This window comes from Bombina bombina, chromosome 6 (genome assembly GCF_027579735.1).
Source record: "Bombina bombina isolate aBomBom1 chromosome 6, aBomBom1.pri, whole genome shotgun sequence".
Taxonomy (NCBI): Eukaryota; Metazoa; Chordata; class Amphibia; order Anura; family Bombinatoridae; genus Bombina; species Bombina bombina.
Genome location: NC_069504.1, coordinates 302,776,332 through 302,799,695, shown reverse-complemented (window position 1 = coordinate 302,799,695; position 23,364 = coordinate 302,776,332). Strand labels below are relative to the sequence as shown.

At 41.9% G+C, this 23,364-nt stretch overlaps 1 protein-coding gene across 1 annotated transcript in view; it reads right to left on the bottom strand.

Moving 5' to 3' along the window:
• CEP290 (centrosomal protein 290) overlaps positions 1-23,364 on the bottom strand; it is an 862,077-nt gene that overhangs the window by 653,178 nt on the left and 185,535 nt on the right. The window contains 1 exon segment of the mRNA XM_053716925.1: positions 20,634-20,736. Within this exon segment, the coding sequence (XP_053572900.1) occupies positions 20,634-20,736 (103 nt within the window).

The window sequence follows — 23,364 nt, the reverse complement described above, 5'->3', positions numbered from 1 at the left end:
CCATTTTGAACGATGGAACTCTTAGGAATTTGTTTAGAATCTTTAAATCCAAGATTGGTCTGAAGGTTCCTTCTTTCTTGGGAACCACAAACAGATTTGAGTAAAACCCTTGTCTGTGTTCCGACCGCGGAACCGGAAGGATCACTCCCATTAGTAAAAGATCTTGTACACAGCGTAGACACGCCTCTTTCTTTATCTGGTTTGTTGACAACCTTGAAAGATGAAATCTCCCTTTTGGGGGAGAGGCTTTGAAGTCCAGAAGATATCCCTGAGATATGATCTCTAACGCCCAGGGATCCTGGACATCTCTTGCCCAAGCCTGGGCGAAGAGGGAGAGTCTGCCCCCCACTAGATCCGTTCCCGGATCGGGGGCCCTCACTTCATGCTGTCTTAGGGGCAGCAGCAGGTTTTCTGGCCTGCTTGCCCTTGTTCCAGGACTGGTTAGGTTTCCAGCCTTGTCTGTAGCGAGCAACAGCTCCTTCCTGTTTTGGTGCAGAGGAAGTTGATGCTGCTCCTGCCTTGAAGTTACGAAAGGCACGAAAATTAGACTGTCTAGCCCTAGGTTTGGCTCTGTCTTGAGGCAGGGCATGGCCTTTACCTCGTGTAATGTCAGCGATAATTTCTTTCAAACCGGGCCCGAATAAGGTCTGCCCTTTGAAAGGTATGTTAAGTAATTTAGATTTAGAAGTAACATCAGCTGACCAGGATTTTAGCCACAGCGCTCTGCGTGCCTGAATGGCGAATCCGGAATTCTTAGCCGTAAGTTTAGTTAAATGTACTACGGCATCAGAAATAAATGAATTAGCTAGCTTAAGGGCTTTCAGCTTGTGTGTAATCTCATCTAATGGAGCTGATTCAAGGGTCTCTTCCAGAGACTCAAACCAAAATGCTGCTGCAGCCGTGACAGGCGCAATGCATGCAAGGGGTTGCAATATAAAACCTTGTTGAACAAACATTTTCTTAAGGTAACCCTCTAACTTTTTATCCATTGGATCTGAAAAGGGGCAGCTATCCTCCACCGGGATAGTGGTACGCTTAGCTAAAGTAGAAACTGCTCCCTCCACCTTAGGGACCGTTTGCCATAAGTCCCGTGTGGTGGCATCTATTGGAAACATCTTTCTGAATATAGGAGGGGGTGAGAAAGGCACACCGGGTCTATCCCACTCCTTAGTAACAATTTCAGTAAGTCTCTTAGGTATTGGAAAAAAGTCAGTACTCGATGGTACCGCAAAATATTTATCCAACCTACACATTTTCTCTGGTATTGCAACTGTGTTACAATCATTCAAAACCGCTAACACCTCCCCTAGTAATACACAGAGGTTTTCCAGCTTAAACTTAAAATTTGAAATGTCTGAATCCAGTTTATTTGGATCAGATCCGTCACCCGCAGAATGAAGCTCTCCGTCCTCATGTTCTGCAAATTGTGACGCAGTATCTGACATGGCCCTAATATTATCAGCGCACTCTGTTCTCACCCCAGAGTGATCTCGCTTACCTCTAAGTTCTGGTAATTTAGACAAAACTTCAGTCATAACATTAGCCATGTCCTGTAGTGTGATTTGTAATGGCCGCCCTGAAGTACTCAGCGTTACAATATCACGCACCTCCCGAGCGGGAGATGCAGGTACTGACACGTGAGGCAAGTTAGTCGGCATAACTTCCCCCTCGTTGTTAGGTGAATGATGTTCAATTTGTACAGAATGACTCTTATTCAAAGTAGCATCAATGCAATTAGTACATAAATTTCTATTGGGCTCCACCTTGGCTTTTGCACATATAGCACAGAGATATTCCTCTGAGTCAGACATGTTTAACAAACTAGCAATTAAACTAGCAAGCTTGGAAATACTTTTCACTCAAATTACAAGTAATATGGAAAACGCACTGTGCCTTTAAGAAGCACAGAAAAAAATTATGACAGTTTAATAATAAGGAACCGGAAAAATTATAAAAACCAGATTTTTCCCGGTGAAGGCATAAATTTTTTCCCGGTGAAGGCATAAATTTAGCAAAGGATTGCCCCCATTAGTAATGGATAACTAACCCTTAATAGCAGAAAAAAATGTACAAAATATAAACGTTTTTTATCACAGTCAAAGCACAATCTCACAGGTCTGCTGTGAGTGATTACCTCCCCCAAAATAATTTTTGAAGACCCTTGAGCTCTGTAGAGACGATCCGGATCATGCAGGGAGAGAAACAGACTTTTGACTGAATTTTTGATGCGTAGCAAAAGCGCCAAAATAGGCCCCTCCCCCTCACCCACAGCAGTGAGGGAAGTTCAGTAAACTGTCTTAAATTAAAATAAACGACAGCCAAGTGGAAAAACAGTGCCCAAAAACAATTTTTCACCCAGTACCTCAGATAATTAAACAATTAAGCATGCCAGCAAAAACGTTTAAAATCAAATAACATGAAATGTCCTTAAACAGCCTGTTGCTAGACGTTCCCACTGCAAGTTAGGCTAAAAATTATCTGCATATAGTATTACCCAGAGAAGTGCCATTCCCCAGAATACTGAAGTGTACACATATATACATAAACAGCCTGATACCAGCTGCTACTACTGCATTTAAGGCTGAACTTACATTATATCGGTATTGGCAGTATTTTCTCAGTCAATTCCATTCCTCAGAAAATAATATACTGCAACATACCTCTTTGCAGGTGAACCTGCCCGCTGTCCCCTGATCTGAAGTTTACCTCACTCCTCAGAATGGCCGAGAACAGCAAAATGAATCTTAGCTACGCCGGCTAAAATCATCCAAAAACTCAGGTAGATTCTTCTTCAAATTCTACCTGAGAAGGAACAACACACTCCGGTGATGTTTTAAAATAACAAACTTTTGATTGAAGATATAAAAACTAAGTATAATCACCACAGTCCTCTCACACATCCTATCTATTAGTTGGGTGCAAGAGAATGACTGGGTGTGACGTAGAGGGGAGGAGCTATATAGCAGCTCTGCTTGGGTGATCCTCTTGCACTTCCTGTTGGGGAGGAGTTAATATCCCAGAAGTAATGATGACTCGTGGACTGACTACACTTAACAGGAGAAAGAAGCCTAGTACTGGTCTCTAGGACCCCTAGATCCCAATGATCCAGTATCAAGCACCCATCCCAGATAATACCTAAACAGATCCAAGCTGGTAACTAGGATAGATGGGTCTGCTGTACCTGAACCGGAATCGAGAAGAAAAAACTCCTTCTCCTAAGTAGAAAGAAGGAACAGACCTTACTAGTATCCACACAGGTCCTGCCTGTCATCTAGGATACAACATATCTGACGGAACACTCCCGGAATAAAACAAAACTTCTTACATTCCAGCAAAGCTAGAACAACTGAATAATCAAAATAACCCTTTGAGTTCTAAGCACTTTCCCACCTGGGTACTAAGCTGATTTGAGGGTTTTTTTAATTTTTAATTAACATTTTTTTTCTTTCAGATCCCCAAGATGCCCGAGATACAGGCTTCTAAGCAGCATGCCCCCTTTTCCTATACTTGTCATTGTATTTTGTTAATAAAGTTGCATGGTGACGTCATCACGTCATTGCACGTGACGTCACCACGCAAAATGTGAAGCCCGGCGATGCCTGTCATTATACAAGCCCGATCGCCGAAGGTAGGAGCGGGTGGGAGCCCCCAGATCTCCCTCAAGGTGGGAAAGTGCTAGTGATGGCTCTGAGCAGTCGTTAACACCAGAGTGGGAAACTATGGGACGGCTCAGAGCCGTCTTTAGCACTCAAGGAGTTAAACAAATTAAGCTCAGAGGCTTAAAAATTTACTCTAAAATATCAGGGGAACTATCACCCCAAGCAGAAATCTATAAGCTTCCACCGGAAGTCTCCAACAATCTTGACCATCAAAGACGATAGTGTAAAAAATCCCATGTGACAAAACGTCTTTCTAAGAAGAGTTTCTAAAACAATCCAGAGCTCAAAAAAAAAAAAAACTATCCGAACGGAATAGCAAAGAAAAAGACAAGCGCCAACAGTGATAAGCTGAAAAGGAGTGTGTAAATAAAAACAAGTCCTGCCTGTCATAATACACAACCCCTCATAGAGCTCGGAACTGGGATTCTACATAAACGATAAAACAAAAAGTAAAACAAGAGGACAAGGAATATCCCCATCCTCCACTCGTCTTAGTTAAGATCGTTATCCGATTTAGAGGACTGAGATTCAACTGACGGAGCCGTACTGGAAACCTCTAACATCACCAAAACAGCTCTCAGAAGTAAAGGCAGGTGTGCCAATCTAAATCTAAATACTAAGCCCTCCACAGTCGGAGTACCCAAGCCAGCAGACTCTGACCCTGGAGGTTCTTACTCTGAAGCCTCAGAGGGAACCGCAACCCCAGAGGACTGATTGGACACCAATTGTCCTTGGGCAGGAGAGCCCAGATTAACCCCTCGCTTGCACGTAACAGGAATAGGTAACCTCGCTAAGGCCGTAGAGATCGCCATGTGAAACTGCTTAGTAACCTCTGGTGAAAAAACCCCCATAACAGGCGAAGGAGGATCGGAGCTCGGGAAAACTGCATATGTAGGAACAGAATCAAGGGAACACACCTCACTGGATGAAGAGTCCTCAGAGGTGGATGGCTCAGTGGTCTCTAACATCTCAACATTCGTTGATGAGAACAATCTACTGCGGCATACGGAACATAATTGAGCAGGCTGGATTACCCGGGCCTCCTCACAATATACACAGGTATCAAATTCTGTATCGGAGGGATCCCCCTCTAAATTATCAGAATCTTCCATAACTCGTCTATATCAAATTATAGAAAGGAAAAACAACTGGCACCTTATACCACCAATGGCTGGAGCACTCACCACCTCCTATGACCCAGACAGATAGAGAAGAAGCTCCTCTTCGCAGACACGACACCTGGTCAGGAAACAGAAGCGGTGAAAAACAAAACAAAAAAAAGTGACCATTCCTGGTCACATGGTTGTCAGGGTACCTGTGAATAGCATTAAATAAACTACATATGTATCAAATAAATTTTGATATTTCAGGTCAGCTAATGTCTCCCTTGACATGAGTTGTGTGGGCTGTAGCCACAACAGATCAACCCCCCCTTCTTATTGGTTGCACAGGAGAGAACAAAGGATTTAGACCTTTGTATACATAAGACCGATGGGCCACTTCCAAGTAAATATTAACATTATAGAGCACTCAGATGTGTAACTTACAGGGCCCCTGTAAGGAACAGTCACTCAGTCTGAACTGATAATGGAATATACAAACATACTCAGAGGAGATAGCCCTTATCATCTAAGTGTTAAGTACCCCTGCTGAGTTGAATCCACAAATTCCAGATGTCACGCCACCGTGAAATAGTGAAGGAAGCCTTTTAAAACATTTTTAACCCTGTGAGCACAAAAAACATAAGAATGTAAATCTTGATTTTAAAAGGGGAAAATAGAGCTTCATATAAAACGAATTATGTAATTTTCAAATGTTTCCTTGATACTCAGACTGTCCAAGTAAATTGTATAAATGTGTATTTGTGGATCTAAGAAGAAATGCCTAACAGTAGCATATTAGATAAGTATTTGCTGTATTGAATAAGTAGCTGTATAGTAAATTAAAAATATCTAACCAAATTATTTTAAAATAAATACATTTTTCTTTGTTTTCCAGAAAATCTAATGAGCCTTACAGGGAAGAACCTGGTGTTAAAGGGACAGTCAAGTCCAAAAAAACTTTCATGTTTCAAATAAAACATGGAATTCTAAACAACTTTCCAATTTACTTTTATCACCAATTTTGCTTTGTTCTCTTGGTATTCTTAGTTGAAAGCTAAACCTAAGAGGTTCATATGCAAATTTCTTAGACCTTGAAGGCCGCCTCTAATCTAAATGCATTTTGATAGTTTTTCACCACTAGAGGGCATTAGTTCGCGTGTTTCATATAGATAACATTGAGCTCATGCACGTTAATTTACCATGGAGACAGCTCTGATTGGCTAAAATGCAAGTCTGTCAAAAGTACTGAAATAAGGGGGCAGTCTGCTGAGGCTTAGATACAAGGTAGATACAAGGTAAATACAGAGGTAAAACGCGTATAATTATAACTGTGGAATTGGTAATTAAGGTAATTAAGGGATTATCTATCTTTTAAAACAACAAAAATTCTGGTGTTGACTGTCCCTTTAAGATGAGGTTTCCAAATAAGATACCATAAGTTAATATATAAACGCATCATAGATTTTGAGCCCATGTCTTGGGCACTGTTGAGACATCTATTAATAAATAACTATAATGCTCATGTATATCTATGATATAAGATGCGACTAGAAAAACAGAATTTATGCTTACCTGATAAATTACTTTCTCTTGCGGTGTATCCAGTCCACGGATTCATCCTTACTTATGGGATATTCTCATTCCCTAAAGGAAGTGGCAAAGAGAGCACACAGCAAAGCTGTCCATATAGCTCCCCCTCTGGCTACGCCCCCCAGTCATTCGACCGACGGTTAGGAGAAAAAGGAGAAACCATAGGGTGCAGTGGTGACTGTAGTTTAAACAAGAAATTTTAACTTGACTTAATTGCCAGGGCGGGCCGTGGACTGGATACACCGCAAGAGAAAGTAATTTATCAGGTAAGCATAAATTCTGTTTTCTCTTGTAAGATGTATACAGTCCACGGATTCATCCTTTACTTGTGGGATACCAATACCAAAGCTTTAGGACACGGATGAAGGGAGGGAACAAGACAGGTACCTTAAACGGAAGGCACCACTGCTTGCAAAACCTTTCTCCCAAAAATAGCCTCCGAAGAAGCAAAAGTATTGAATTTGTAAAATTTGGCAAAAGTATGCAGTGAAGACCAAGTCGCTGCCTTACAAATCTGTTCAACAGAAGCCTCATTCTTGAAGGCCCAAGTGGAAGCCACAGCTCTGGTGGAATGAGCTGTAATTCGTTCAGGAGGCTGCTGCCCAGCAGTCTCATAAGCCAATCGGATGATGCTTTTCAACCAGAAGGAAAGAGAGGTAGCAGTCGCTTTTTGACCTCTCCTCTTACCATAATAGACAACAAACAAAGATGGTGTTTGTCTGAAATCCTTAGTTGCTTGTAAATAGAATTTCAAAAGCACAAACCACATCAAGATTGTGTAAAAGCCGTTCCTTCTTAGAAGCTGGATTAGGACACAAAGAAGGAACAATGATTTCCTGGTTAATGTTCTTATTAGAAACAACTTTAGGAAGAAAACCAGGTTTGGTACGCAAAACTACCTTATCTGCATGGAACACCAGATAGGGTGAGTTACACTGCAAAGCAGACAATTCTGAAACTCTTTGAGCAGAAGATATAGCTACCAAAAACAAAACTTTCCAAGATAATAACTTAATATCTATGGAATGTAAAGGTTCAAACGGAACCCCTTGAAGAACTGAAAGAACTAAATTTAGACTCCATGGAGGAGCCACAGGTTTATAGACAGGCTTGATTCTGACTAACGCCTGTACAAACGCTTGAACATCTGGTACTTCTGCCAGACGCTTGTGTAAAAGGATAGACAGAGCGGATATCTGCCCCTTTAAGAAACTAGCTGATAAACCTTTCTCCAATCCTTGGAGAAAAGAAAATATCCTTGGAATCCTAATCTTACTCCACGAGTAACCCTTGGATTCACACCAACAAAGATATTTCCGCCATATCTTATGGTAAATTTTCCTGGTGACAGGTTTTCTAGCTTGGATCAGAGTATCTATGACTGATTCAGAGAACCCACGCTTGGATAGAATTAAGCGTTCAATCTCCAAGCAGTCAGCTGCAGAGAAACTAGATTTGGATGCTTGAATGGACCCTGTATTAGAAGATCCTGCCTCATGGGCAGTGTCCATGGTGGAACAGATGACATGTCCACTAGGTCTGCATACCAAGTCCTGCGTGGCCACGCAGGCGCTATCAAAATTACCGAGGCCTTCTCCTGTTTGATTCTGGCTACCAGCCGAGGGAGAAGGGGAAACGGTGGAAAGACATAGGCCAGATTGATGGACCAAGGCGCTACTATGGCATCTATCAATGCCGCCTTGGGGTCCCTGGACCTGGATCCGTAAAGAGGAAGTTTGGTGTTCTGACGGGACGCCATCAGATCCAACTCTGGAATGCCCCATAGTTGAGTCAGCTGAGCAAATGCCTCCGGGTGGAGTTCCCACTTCCCCGGGTGAAAAGTCTTGACGACTTAGGAAATCCGCTTCTCAGTTGTCTACTCCTGGGATGTGAATTGCAGATAGATGGCAAGAGTGATCCTCCGCCCACCTGATTATCTTGGTTACTTCCTTCATCGCTAAGGAACTCTTTGTTTCTCCCTGATGATTGAAATCTGATGAATTTGGCCGCCGCTAGCTGAGGCCAAGCCTGGAGCGTGTTGAATATCGCTCTCAGTTCCAAAATGTTTATCGGGAGAAGAGACTCTTCCCGGGACCATAGGCACTGAGCTTTCAGCGAGCCCCAGACCGCGCCCCAGCCTAACAGACTGGCGTTGGTCGTTACAATAATCCACTTCGGTCTGCTGAAGCACATTCCCTGAGACAGGTGATCCTGAGACAACCACCAGCGAAGAGAATCTCTTGTTTTCTGGTCCAGTTGGATTTGAGGAGACAAATCTGCATAATCCCCATTCCACTGTTTGAGCATGCACAATTGCAGTGGCCTGAGATGAATTCGAGCAAAAGGGACTACGTCCATTGCTGCTACCATTAATCCGATTACCTCCATGCACTGAGCTACAGATGGCCGAGGAATGGAATGAAGAGCTCGGCAAGTACTTAGAAGCTTTTACCTTCTGACCTCCGTCAGAAATATTTTAATTTCTACCGACTCTATTAATGTTCCCAGAAAGGGAACCCTTGTGAGCGGGAACAGAGAACTTTTTTCGGTGTTCACCTTCCACCCGTGAGACCTTAGAAAGGCCAGAACAATATCCGTATGAGCCTTGGCTCTGGGAAAAGACGACGCCTGTATTAAGATGTCGTCCAGATAGGGTGCTACTGCAATGCCCCGCGGTCTTAGTACCGCTAGAAGGGACCCAAGCACCTTTGTGAAAATTCTGGGAGCGGTGGCCAACCCGAAGGGAAGGGCCACGAACTGGTAATGCTTGTCCAGAAAAGCGAACCTTAGGAACTGATGGTGATCTTTGTGGATAGGAATATGAAGGTACGCATCCTTTAGATCCACGGTAGTCATATATTGACCTTCCTGGATCATTGGTAAGATTGTCCGAATGGTCTCCATCTTGAAAGATGGAACTCTGAGGAATTTGTTTAGAATTTTTAGATCCAGGATTGGTCTGAAAGTTCATTCCTTTTTGGGAACCACAAACAGGTTTGAGTAAAAACCCAGTCCTTGTTCTGTAATTGGGACTGGATATCACTCCCATCTTGAGTAGATCTTCTACACAGCGTAAGAACGCCTCTTTCTTTGTCTGGTCTGTAGACAGACGAGAAATGTGGAACCTTCCCCTTGAAGGAGAGTCCTTGAATTCTAGAAGATATCCCTGAGCAACTATCTCTAATGCCCAGGGATCGGGAACATCTCTTGCCCAAGCCTGAGCAAAGAGAGAGAGTCTGCCCCCTACCAGATCCGGTCCCGGATCGGGGGCTACCCGTTCATGCTGTCTTAGTAGCAGCTGCAGGCTTCTTGGCCTGTTTACCCTTGTTCCAGCCCTGCAAAGGCTTCCAGGTTGCCTTGGGCTGTGAAGAATTACCCTCTTGCTTTGTGGACGCAGAGGTTGAAGCAGGACCGCTCCTGAAGTTGCGAAAGGAACGAAAATTAGCCTTGTTTTTAGCCTTAAAAGGCCTATCTTGCGGGAGGGCATGGCCCTTTCCCCCAGTGATATCCGAAATAATTTCTTTCAACTCGGGCCCGAAAAGGGTTTTCCCTTGAAAGGAATATTCAGTAACTTTGTTTTAGATGACACATCGGCCGACCATGATTTAAGCCAAATCGCTCTGCGCGCCATGATGGCAAAACCAGTATTTTTCGCCGCTAACTTAGCTAATTGCAAAGAGGCATCAGTGATAAAAGAATTAGCCAGCTTTAGAGCCTTAATTCTATCCATAATTTCGTCATATGAGGTCTCCGTCTGGAGCGACTCCTCCAGCGCCTCAAACCAGAAAGCCGCTGCAGTAGTTACCGGAATAATGCAGGCAATAGGTTGGAGAAGGAAACCTTGTTGAACAAATATTTTCTTTAGTAAACCTTCTAATTTTTTATCCATAGGATCTTTGAAAGCACAACTGTCTTCAATTGGTACGGTTGTGCGCTTCGCTAGTGTTGAAACTGCCCCCTCTACCTTAGGGACCGTCTGCCATGCGTCCCGCCTGGGATCAGTTATGGGGAACATTTTCTTAAAGATAGGGGGGGGAACAAAGGGTACACCTGGTCTCTCCCACTCCCTATCCACAATATCCGCCACCCTCTTCGGGATCGGAAACGCATCAGTGTATACAGGGACTTCTAGATATTTGTCCATTTTACACAATTTCTCTGGGACCACCATGGGGTCGCAGTCATCCAGCGTAGCTAATACCTCTTTAAGCAGCACGCGGAGGTGTTCCAGCTTAAATTTAAACGCTAAGGAATCTGATTCTGCCCGCTGAGAAACCTTTCCTGTGTCAGAAATTTCTCCCTCGGACAGCACATCCTTCACCGTCACTTCAGAGTGTTGTGAGGGTACAACAGATAAACCCTCCAAAGCTTCTGATTGCTCATACTCTGTTCTTAAAACCGAGCTATCACGATTTTTAGGAAAAACTGGCAGTTTGGATAAAAATGCCGCAAGGGAATTATCCATGACTGCTGCTAATTGTTGTAATGTAATAGGGGCCAATGCGCTAGAGGTACTAGGCATCGCTTGCGCGGGCGTAACTGGTGTCGACACATGGGGAGAGGAAGGTGAGCTATCCTCGTTACCTTCTGTCAAAGAATCATCTTGGGCTACATTTTTAAGTGAAACAACATGATCTTTAAAATGCATAGATATATTAGCACACTTAACACACAAATGTAAAGGGGGTTCCACCATGGCTACTAAACACTATCTGTAGGCTCAGGCATGTTAAACAGACTTAGACAGCACTCAAATACTGAAATATACAATTTGAGAAAAAACGGTACTGTGCCTTTAAATAATAAAAAGCGCACACTTTTTTACTAAACCTTAAAAAATTATCTGAAATTTTTACCACACAATCCTAATGCCTTGGAATGATTGCACAGCAAATTTCAAGTCAATTAACCCCTTAATGCCCAAACCGGAGCAACCTAAAGCTGACAACCGGTTAGCAAACTACAGCACCGTGCCACAGCAATCTGCTGTGGCCCTACCTGCCCCTGGGGATGAGTTTGATGGAAAATAAGCCTCTATGAAGTCCTCAAGCAGTCTTTGGACCCTCCACGTGAAGCTGCATGAAGCTGTCTGCAATATCAACTGCGCAACTGAGGCGCGAAATTTAGGCCCCCTCCCTCTCCACTCCGGAATTGTGGGGCCTTCAAAACCCTAAATAGGTGTCTAAAATTTTGCCATGTGGAATAAAACACCATAAAAATACTCCAAATCGTAATAAAACTTGTATAATGATTAGATTTTCACTATAAAATAATCGATTGCCCTTTAACAGTGTCCACCAATCTTTGAGCCCTGTTAGTTAAGCATTCCTTCTATATTGAGTCTCAGAATATGGCTTACCTTCCCCACATGGGGATTCTTGTCAGTCTTCTAGCATTACTAAGTCTTGACTAGAAAAAGATGACTGTACATACCTTATAGCAGTTAAGCCTGCAAACTGTTCCCCCCAACTGAAGTTTTCTGGTACTCCTCAGTCCTATGTGGGAACAGCAGTGGATTTTAGTTACAACATGCTAAAATCATTTTCCTCTCAGCAGAATTCTTCATCACTTTCTGCCAGAGAGTAAATAGTACAAACAGGCACTATTTAAAAATAACAAACTTTTGATTGAAGATATAAAAACTACAAATCTAACACCACATTCACTTTACCCTCCCGTGGAGATGCTACTTGTTAGAGCGGCAAAGAGAATGACTGGGGGCGGAGCCAGAGGGGGAGCTATATGGGCAGCTTTGCTGTGTGCTCTCTTTGCCACTTCCTGTAGGGAATGAGAATATCCCACAAGTAAGGATGAATCCGTGGACTGGATACACCTTGCAAGAGAAATGAAATATGTACCAGTATATCAAATGAACTGATATAGGATAAGTAAGACAGACATATATATTTTATTGATCAATATTACTAGTCCCTCATAAAAATGCAACTTTAGAGGCATTTTCTAAAATGTTATAAGAAATATATCATGTTTGGTATTGAGATGATCAGACAACGTGGCACTATATGCTCCCATGTGTATTGATCATGTGATTTGTTGATGCTGGAAACTGTATAGTGTATTTGATAAACATTTTCTTGTAGATATTAAACTGTAGCATTATTGATGGTGAGACTGCATTTCTAGTTGTCTGTTGCCATCTAGTGGTTTATGCAAGAATTACAACCAAATGGAATTATAGTATAAAAAAACCATATGTTACCAGTAAACCAATCAAACGTTCAGCTCGAAGGGCCTATCACAGACAAGCTTCATTAAGGGCCTATCAAAAGACAGCACCGTGGGGCATATCCAAAAATGTTCACTAATGGTTAGAATAAAAAGGGGTGGGGTGTATCACATGATATAACCTCATGCAAGGGGATAGAAGGGTTCTTTTCTTGATAAACTTTTGACTGATAACCTTGCTGCCTTTTTGGGACACAGTCACTATAAGCAAAATTGGGCTACCTTTTCTTATCCATATTGCAAAATAACTCTCTTAATTTATGAGGTGAATTGGACTTATCTGAAAAAGCTGAAACTACAATTTGGTATTGGATAACGTATAAAGGATTGTTTCATACTTTTATATTTAAATCAAAGGTATTCTATAGCTATAGTTTAATTAAAGCTGGTGATTTAAAAGGGCACTTTGTATTTTAAGTTCACGTTAATAATCCTGTGTAGTTTAGAATCAGTCATATTCAGTGCTGAGTAATTTATTTGCTAGACAGGGTTTTGCACTCCAGATTTATAAGTCAGTCATTATAGTGAACTCTTTCAGAACTGTACATAAACTGGTTATTGTGATTAAATCCCTGGTAGTTATTAATTAAGCATTGTTAAGATAATAATTCATATTCTGTTATTTAGAGTGAATTAAGATGGATAATTATAGACTGTGCTGGGATTATCATGTGTGGTGTTTATTGTAAGTAAGGTTCATTTTAGAGATATTTTATACCACAGATCATAAAAATATAACGGAATAAACGTGTATAATTGATTCATAAGCTAATCTCTGCTTAATATATTTCAATGTGTTTATAAATTTAACTAATCTCAAGAATTTAGGAATAAATATTAATTTTTAATTGTTTCGTATATACATTTTAATTGGAGGTTATTTTAAAGAGTAATAATAAATAAATTATATTTATAACCTGGTATATACCGACATGGTCCTCATGCAGGACCTGCCCCTGCTAAGGAAAAAGTGAGCCAGTTTAATATAAAGAAACTGCACAGCTCTCAAATGAAATTAACCTGTATGTTCCGTATCAGCCTAAGAGCCCAAACGTTCTTACACATAAGCAGTCAAAATCACATAACAAATATGATTAAAAACCCCCACTGTTCAATAATCCCCCTCAGGAGATATTAACCCTTGATTCCATAAAGATAAAGGAGTCCCACTGTGACCCAGTCTTCTATTGTTAACATGTATGTAAAATAATGAAACAATCGTACCGGAATCAATGCCGTGGAACAGTGACACGGTCCTTCAAGTTTGACAGACTGTAGCAGCACTTCTGACAAGGCAGCGAAACTCGTCAACGCTAATTGCTTAAGAAGCTGTTAAAATGAGTCTGGATGGGTTCACAGAAAGACTCTCCCTGCATTTCCAGACTCTAACTTTCGTCAATGCTCTCACTGAGAGGCTGACAAGACTACTTAAAAATCCAGTCCCATCTCAAAGGGTTCTACCCTCCATAAGGAACTACTCCAAAATCTTCTGACACTTCTCTGCCAACCTCTTGTGACGAAAGGCAAAGGATGACTGGGGAATGAGAGAAGTGGGGGAGGTATTTAAGCCTTTGGCTGGGGTGTCTTTGCCTCCTCCTGGTGGCCAGGTTCTGTATTTCCCACAAGTAAGGAATGAAGCCGTGGACTCTCCTTATATTAAGAAGGAAAAAAATTTTAAGATAAAATCCTGAAACATAAAAGTGCAGCTTCATTTATTGCAACAAGATTATTGCAACAAACCATATCAAATAATCATGAGCAAAGAAAACTCAGCCCTCATAATTCTCTCTGTTACATTATATATACACAAAGCCTGGTAGAATATAATGAGGATGAACAAGAGAAAATGATGTTCAAATAGCCCTCAACCCCCATTCCTATCTTGAATTTTTTATAAATTATATACATAAACAATTTCACCAAAGACAGAATAATTTTAAGTAAAGAAAAATCAACTTAAAATAGAATAAAGGGGTATAATGTGTGAGGCTAATAAGAACCACCACCAGATGGCAGCCAAACATCATTAACAATACGGCATAAATTACTAACAAATAGAAGCCGATTTAAAAACAAAAATCAATTATTAAAATTAAACACCAAACATCCCTTACACAGCGAGTAATGCCAAAACCTAAAGGCAATAAACTCATGAATATGCCCCTAGCCAAACATCCCTCCAACCTTTGAGACTCCTTGAAGGAGCTGCTAATAGACGCACCAACGTCTCAGCCCACCGCGGGAAAATGAACCGCCACAGGGTTACATAAAATGGCGCTGTAGTAGGTGAGATTGAAATCGCCACTGATTCTGTGAACCTTTCTTCACTAACGGAAACAGATCTACAGTCTGGGGCAACCTCCACACAGATATCAAAGAACTATGTAGTTGGAGGTGCCACATCTAAGGGAAAAAACGTACTGGGACATATTAGAGCGCACGCTAGATGCTCTAGGTTAAATAAAAACCCTGCAACCCCCCTATAAGTGAAATAGATCCTCTTTCTTCATCTATTGGGGGTAGAAAAATACAATTGCACTAAGGGAGATCTTGCGGTAAAAGAGCAGGGACATCTCCTGACGAAAATGTTATGCATGAAAGGAGAAACTGGTAGAGATGCCCAATGTGAAAGAGACTAGTACTAATGCTTACTCTCACATGCATCTAGAAAAATTAAATTACCGGATTGACTTAGTCCCTGACAATCTCTCCATAAGGATAGAGCCACGTTTCTAGCTCAAATAAACACAGTGCCATGTATTTACTGCCCCTAAATAAATCCCAACATTGAAGAGATTTATGAATAACTGCTAGACTCCATTTAAACAGGGGAATTAACCACGAAAGTGCTTGGGCCTTCTTACCTAGAAGAAATAAAAGCACTTACCTTTGGAGCTTCACCTGCAGGGCAGGAACAGCTTCTCAGAAGGTGAAATTTCTGAATCTGAAGGTTCTGCACCTGTGACAGATTCTGAGGTGGTTTCTTTCAGGTTCAAGTTGGAACACCCCTGTCCGTTACTCAGGGAGGTACTAACAACTTTGGACGATTGTGACACTTAGTAGTGGCCCCAGAGAAGTTGGGCAAGATGGATAAATATTTTGAGGTCCAATCATATACTGATGTCTTTCCAGTTCCTAAGAAGACTTTGGAGATTATTTCTAAGGAATGGGATAAACCTGGTATTCCTTTTTCTCCATCACCGTTTTTCAAGAAGATGTTTCCTGTGGCGGACGCTATAAAGGAAACTTGGCAGACTGTCCCTAAGGTGGAAAGAGCTGTTTCCACTCTGGCCAAGCGTACTACTATCCCTATTGAGGATAGTTGTGCTTTCAAAGGCCCTATGGATAAGAAGCTGGAAGGCTTACTTAAGAAGATTTATGTTCATCAGGGGTTACTGTTGCAACCTGTTGTATGCATTGTAACAGTTACTAGTGCAGTGGCTTACTGGTTTGATGTTCTTTATGAGTCTCTCAGAATGGAGACCACTTTGGAAGAGATCCAAGATAGGATCAAGGCACTAAAATTAGCTAATGCCTTTATCACGGATGCTTCCTTGCAAATCACTAAATTAGCAGCGAAGAGTTCAAGTTTCTCTGTTTTGGCTCGCAGAGCTTTATGGCTAAAACCCTGGTCTGCGGATGTTTCCTCAAAATCTAAACTCCTGACCATTCCTTATTAGGGTAAGACCTTGTTTGGTCCTGGACTGAAGGAAATTATTTCTGACATCTCTGGAGGTAAGGGACATCTCCTTCCTCAGGATAAAAGAATTAAGCAAAAGGGACGTCAGAGTAATTTTCGTTCCTTTTGAAACTTTAAGGGAAATTCCTTTGTTTCCTCCTCCAGACAGGAGGGAAACTTTACCCAGCCTAAGTCCACTTGGAGACCCAACCAATCATGGAACAAGGGGAAACAATCCAAGAAGCCTGCTGTTGAATCTAAGACAGCATGAAGGGTTTGCCCCCGATCCAGTTCCAGATCTGGTCGGGGGCAGACTGTCCTTTTTCCTACAGGCTTGGGTAAGAGATGTTCAGGATCCCTGGGCTATCGAGATTGTGTCCCAGGGATACAGACTAGAGTTCAAAAGCTCTCCTCCTCAAGGAAGATTCCTCCTTTCAAGATTATCTGCAAGCCAGATAAAGAGAGAGGCGTTCTTAAGATGTGTAAGAGACCTCTCCTCCATGGGAGTAATTAACCCAGTTCCTTTTCAGGAACAAGGAAAGGGGTTTTATTCAAATCATTTTGTGGTTCCCAAGAAGGAGGGAACTTTCAGACCTATTTTAGATCTCAAGAGTCTCAACAAGTTTCTCAAGGTCCCATCATTCAAGATGGAGACCATTCGCACTATCATGCCATTGATTCAGGAGGGTCAATTCATGACCACTGTGGACTTAAAAGGATGCATACCTTCATGTTCCTATCCACAAGGACCATCACAAGTTCCTAAGATTTGCCTTTCTGGACAATCTTTTCCAGTTTGTAGCTCTTCCATTTGGTCTGGCTACGGCACGCAGAATTTTCACAAGGGTTCTGGGGTCTCTTTTGGCTGTCTTAAGACCACGAGGTATAGCGGTAGCACCCTACCTAGACGATATTCTAATCCAGGCGCCGTCTTGCCATCAAGCAAAGTCTCATACCGACACTGTGATAGCCTTCCTCAGATCCCACGGGTGGAAGATAAACCTGGAAAAGAGTTCCTTAGTTCCAAAGACAAGAGTGACCTTCTTGGGAACTCTAATAGATTCTGTTCAAATGAAGATTTTTTTGACAGAAGTCAGGAAATCAAAGATTATAGATACTTGTCGAATACTCCAATCCACTTCAAGTCCATCAGTGGCCCAGTGTATGGAGGTTATCGGACTGATGGTGGCGGCGATGGACATCATCCCATTTGCTCGGTTCCATCTCAGACCTCTACAGTTAAACATGCTCAGTCAGTGGAATGGAGATTATGCAGACTTGTCTCCTCCAATAATCATGGAGGGGGAGACTAGGGACTCTCTTCAATGGTGGTTGTCTCTAAATCATCATTCTCAGGGAACCTGCTTTCGCAGGCCATCCTGGGTGATTGTGACAACAGACGCCAGTCTTTTAGGATGGGGAGCCGTCTGGGGTTCTCTGAAAGCTCAGGGAGTATGGACCCGTGCGGAATCTCTTCTTCCCATCAACATTATGGAATTGAGAGCAATTTTCAATGCTCTTTTGACCTGGCCTCAGTTAGCCTTGGCTCGGTTCATCAGATTTCAGTCCGACAACATAACGACTGTAGCGTACATCAATCATCAGGGAGGAACGAGGAGTTCCTTAGCAATGTCAGAAGTATCCAAAATAGTTCAGTGGGCGGAGGCCCACTCTTGTCATCTGTCGGTGATCCACATCCCAAGGGTGGACAACTGGGAGGTGAATTTTCTGAGCAGGCAGAGTTTTCATCCGGGTGAGTGAGAACTTCATCCGGAAGTGTTCTCAAGCTTGATCTTCAAATGGGGTCAACCGGAGTTGGATCTCATGGCATCTCGACGGAATGCCAAGCTTCCGAGGTACGGGTTGAGGTCCAAGGATCCGCAGGTGGAACTGACAGATGCCATGGCGGCCCCTTGGTCGTTCAAGCTTGCATACCTATTTCCCCCGTTCGCGCTTCTTCCTCGGGTTATTGCTTGAATCAAGCGGGAGAAGGCTCCAGTGATTCTCATCGCTCCTATCTGGCCTCGCAGGACTTGGTATGCGGAGCTAGTGGACATGTCGTCTCTACCAGCATGGAGGCTTCCGTTGAGGATGGACCTTCTCATTCAAGGTCCTTTTCTTCATCCAAATCTAGTTTCTCTGAAGCTGACTGCTTGGAGATTGAAAGTTTGATATTGTCAAAGCGAGGTTTTTCTGATGCGGTCGTAGAGACTTTGGTACAAGCTAGGAAGCCTGTAACTAGAAGGATTTACCATAAGTAAATACCATAAATATCTTTCCTGGTGTGAATCTAGGGACTACTCATGGAGTAGAGTTAGGATTCCTAGAATGTTAGCTTTTCTCCAAGAAGGTTTGGAGAAGGGGTTCTCAGCAAGTTCCTTAAAGGGACAAATTTCAGCTTTGTCTGTCTTATTGCATAAACGTCTAGCAGATGTTCCAGATGTTCCGTCCTTTTGTCAGGCTCTGGTTAGGATCAGGCCTGTGTTTAGACCTATTGCTCCTCCATGGAGTCTTGATTTGGTTCTCAATGTTCTTCAAGGGGTTCCGTTTGAACCTATGCATTCCTTAGATATTAAGTTGCTATCTTGGCGTACTAAATTAGGTTTTCTTCCTAAGGTAGTTTCTGATAGAAACATTAATCAGGAAATTGTAGTTCCTTCTTTATGTCCGAATCCTTCTTCTCAGAAGGAACGGCTTCTGCACAATGTGAATGTGGTTCGTGCTTTAAAGTTCTATTTGCAGGCGACGAAGGAGTTTCGCCAGTCTTCGTCTTTGTTTGTTGTTTTTCTCTGGAAAACGAAGGGGTCAGAAAGCTACGGCTACTTCGCTTTCTTGTTGGCTAAGAAGTATCATTCGCTTTGCTTATGAGACCGCTGGGAAGCAGCCTCCTGAGACGATTACGGCTCATTTTACTAGGGCCGTGGCTTCTTCATGGGCATTCAAGAATGAAGCATCTGTTGAACAGTTTGTAAAGCTGCTACCTGGTCCTCTCTGCACACTTTTTCTAAATTCTATAAATTTGATACTTTTGCCTCGGCTGAGGCGGCTTTGGGAGAAAGGTTCTTCAACAGTGGTGCCTTCCGTTTAGGTATCCTGCCTTGTCCCTTCCGTATCATCGGTGTCCTCTAAGCTTGGGTATTGTATCCCATAAGTAATGAGATGATCCATGGACTTGTCATGTCCTTAAGAGGAAAAGAAAATGTATGCTTACCTGATAAATTTATTTCCTCTTGGACATGACGAGTCCACGGCCCGCCCTGTTTTTTAGACAGGATGATATTTTTCTAGAACTCCAGACACCTCTGCACCTTTAGTTTTTCCCTTTCTCTTACTAACTTCGGTCGAATGACTGGGTTGGTGGGGAAGGGAGGAGCTATTTAACAGTTTTGCTGTAGGTAAGCATAAATTTTCTTTTTCATTTCAAATAGCTGATTTTTCCTGTTGAAACTTCCACCTATAGTGAAAATTCCAATGCTACAATTATGAATATAGAAAAGCTTTTTAAGCAAGAGGCAGCAGCACAAATCAAACTCCCAGCAGGGGTGGGGGAGAGCCACAAACAATTGGAATGGGTGTTCCTGGTGCTGCCGCTTTGAATACAATGAGCTCTTGTTAGCTGCTTGCCTGAGGACATTGTCGCTTTGTAGGGAAAGTAGACACCTTGAGGTTGTACTATAAAAATACTTAATTATACATAGTAAAACAACTTTGCAATATGTTTTGATTATTCATTTTGCCACAAGTCAGTCAAACAATAGAGATTTTGTTAACATTGTGACAGAACTAAGCTCTGTCATCTCAAGACGATCTTTGTCTATGGAAAAACAACAACAGCAAACAAGGTGTAAATGCAATCAAAACATTTTCACACTGACATTTATCTATTACACAACTCCAGAAAAAACATTGCAATCACAATGTGCTTACTGTTTTAAAATTCTGCAATGTATTTTTTGCAGTCAGTCTGAAATACTTTAAGCTTCTATTGTGCTCTTATATGCTAGCTATATAAGCAAATTCTCACTGGGCTTGTACTGTGAAAGCAAAACCAGCTGATCCATATTCTGAGAACAAGCTATTCATTGTGGACCATGAACTAGTGTTCCAGGAGGCTCATTAATCTCCAGATGCTACTTGAAATTAACTGTTAAAACTGAGTAAGTGGACTGTGATTTCATATCAAGTGATAAGGATTTTCTTATTTCCACTGCAATTTAAGGTTAGAACCTCCAAGTGACAATGAAGGATGCAGTAACAAAGCACATAGCAGCACCAAGCCTGGTTAAAAGCAATACACTTTTATATCACTAGAAACATATTTTCAACTGACTTGCATCTGGGAGATACCAGTCTTACCATATATTCTTTGATTTGTACAACATCCTGTTCTTTCTGACCTTCTAATTTTTCTTTATCTTCTTTAAGTCTTTCCAGTTCATGTTGAAATGATTCTCTTCCACTAAATTGATGGAACACATTTAAAAGAATATAAAATTAATAAAAATGTAATTTGGTTTGGTCAACATAGATTTTTTATTTTTTTTTACATGGTTTGATGCAATTAAAAGGGACAGGAAATATAATTTGCAATAAAGCAGTATAGTATTTACTTACCCCAGTACTGAGTTCCAGGGGTACCTTAAACCCCTCTAGCTTTTGTGCAAAAATTGGGCTTTGTCACACACTCTAGAGCCTTGTTTCTCAACAGCCGGGCCGTGGCCCAGTACCGGGCCGTGATAGCCCTCCTGGTGGGCCCTGACCTGTCATGCCCCCACTGCACACTCTTACCCCACTGCAAACCAGGTGCAGACTGAGACCAATCAAGGCCCCAGGAACACTGTCTCACACTGACCAAAATGTATTAAATGGTATGCAAATGTACATGGTAGCCTTCCTGCCCTGCCCCCAACAGGCCCCTCATCCTACAGAGCCAGGACCCCCAACATTAAGGGCCAGAGAAAGGGCACCCAACCTCCAGGGCCAGACCCCACACTCCATGGACCTCACAGCGACAGACCCCTGCCAGGGCCCCCACTAAACCCACACTTATTTGCTTAGTTACTGATAGGGCAACTGAAAACTCCAGCTTAAGGAATGCACCAGGATCCGTGGAGATACCATTTGTGGGCCCCCCTACTTGCTGGTCCCTCGGCCCAGGTCCTATTTGCCTGGCTGATCAGCCCACCCCTGCTGCTCACTATATATATATATATATAAATAAATAAACTACTGGGCCCCGGACATGTCTAGCTAAAATTAACCGGGCCTTGAGGTCACTTTGGTTGAGAACCACTGCTCTAGAGAAGCCAAAAGACAATCTGTAAATTAGGTCTTCAGAATGCTGCAAATTACCTAAACCAGCTATTTGATTAGGGGCATTTGTTGGTTACATATTTTGCTTTTTTTCTCTAAGGAGATTGGGACAAGCACACATTTTTCTCAAAAGCAAGGGATGTTTAATGTCCTTTTAAGTTTGAGCAGATTTTTGTGCACACACTATTATCAACAGAGCCAGTGATATGGCTTTTGACTGGCGCTATCTCTCAAATATAGGAATTTAATTTGAAAAGGGGTTACAGCTGAACCCCTTGTATGTGTTTACCGGTAATACAACAGTGGAAGAGATTCAGGGATGCTCACATGGGGTGAAGGTATACGACTACAGAACTGCAGTGACAATGGCCAACGGAAGATAACAGTGTTACCCTTTTGAGGACGACTCACGATAACCAAGTAACCTGCAAAATTTATAGGAGCTGCGGTAATTTCCGTGTGGGAACGGGAGCAAGTCGCAGATGAGGAGACAAGCTACAATCAAGGTAGGCGCAGCAAATCTGACTGCAATCTTATTTGTCTTTTGGTGGCGATATGTTATATCTAAAAGCAACAAAAAAGTGCCTTATGGCTTGTTTAACCCCTTAATGACCACAGCACTTTTCCATTTTCTGTCCGTTTGGGACCAAGGCTATTTTTACATTTTTGCGGTGTTTATGTTTAGCTGTAATTTTCCTCGTACTCATTTACTGTACCCACACATATTAAATACCGTTTTTCTCGCCATTAAATGGGCTTTCAAAAGATATCATTATTTTAATCATATTTTGGAATGGAAAAAAACACACTTTTTCTAACTTTGACCGCCAAAATCTGTTACACATCTACAACTACTAAAAACACCCATGCTAAATAGTTTCTCAATTTTCTCCTAGAGTTTAGAAATACCCAATGTTTACATGTTCTTTGCTTTTTTAGCAAGTTATAGGGCAATAAATGCAAGTAGCACTTTGCTATTGCCAAACAACTTTTTTCAAAATTAGCGCTAGTTACATTGGAACACTGATATCTTTCAGGAATCCCTGAATATCCCTTGACATGTATATATTTTTTTTAGAAAACATCCCAAAAGTATTGATCTAGGCCCATTTTGGTATATTTCATGCCACCATTTCACCGCCAAATGCGATCAAATAAAAAAAATTGTTCACTTTTTCACAAATTTTTTCACAAACTTTATGTTTCTCACTGAAATTATTTACAAACAACTTATGCAATTATGGCATAAATGGTTGTAAATGCTTCTCTGGGATCCCCTTTGTTCATAAATAGCAGACATATATGGCTTTGGCTTTGCTTTTTGGTAATTAAAAGGCCGCTAAATGCCACTGCGCACCACACGTGTATTATGCCCAGCAGTGAAGGGGTTAATTAGGGAGCATGTAGGGAGCTTCTAGGGTTAATTTTAGCTTTAGTGTAGTAGACAACCCCAGGTATTGATCTAGTCCCATTTTGGTATATTTTATGCCACCATTTCACCGCCAAATGCGACGAAATTAAAAAAAAAAAAACGTTAAATTTTTCACAATTTTAGGTTTCTCACTGAAATTATTTACAAACAGCTTGTGCAATTATGGCACAAATGGTTGTAAATGCTTCTCTGGGATCCCCTTTGTTCAGAAATAGCAGACATATATGGCTTTGGCGTTGCTTTTTGGCAATTAGAAGGCCACTAAATGCCGCTGCGCATCACACGTGTATTATGGCTAGCAGTGAAAGGGTTAATTAGTTTGTAGGGAGCTTGCAGGGTTAA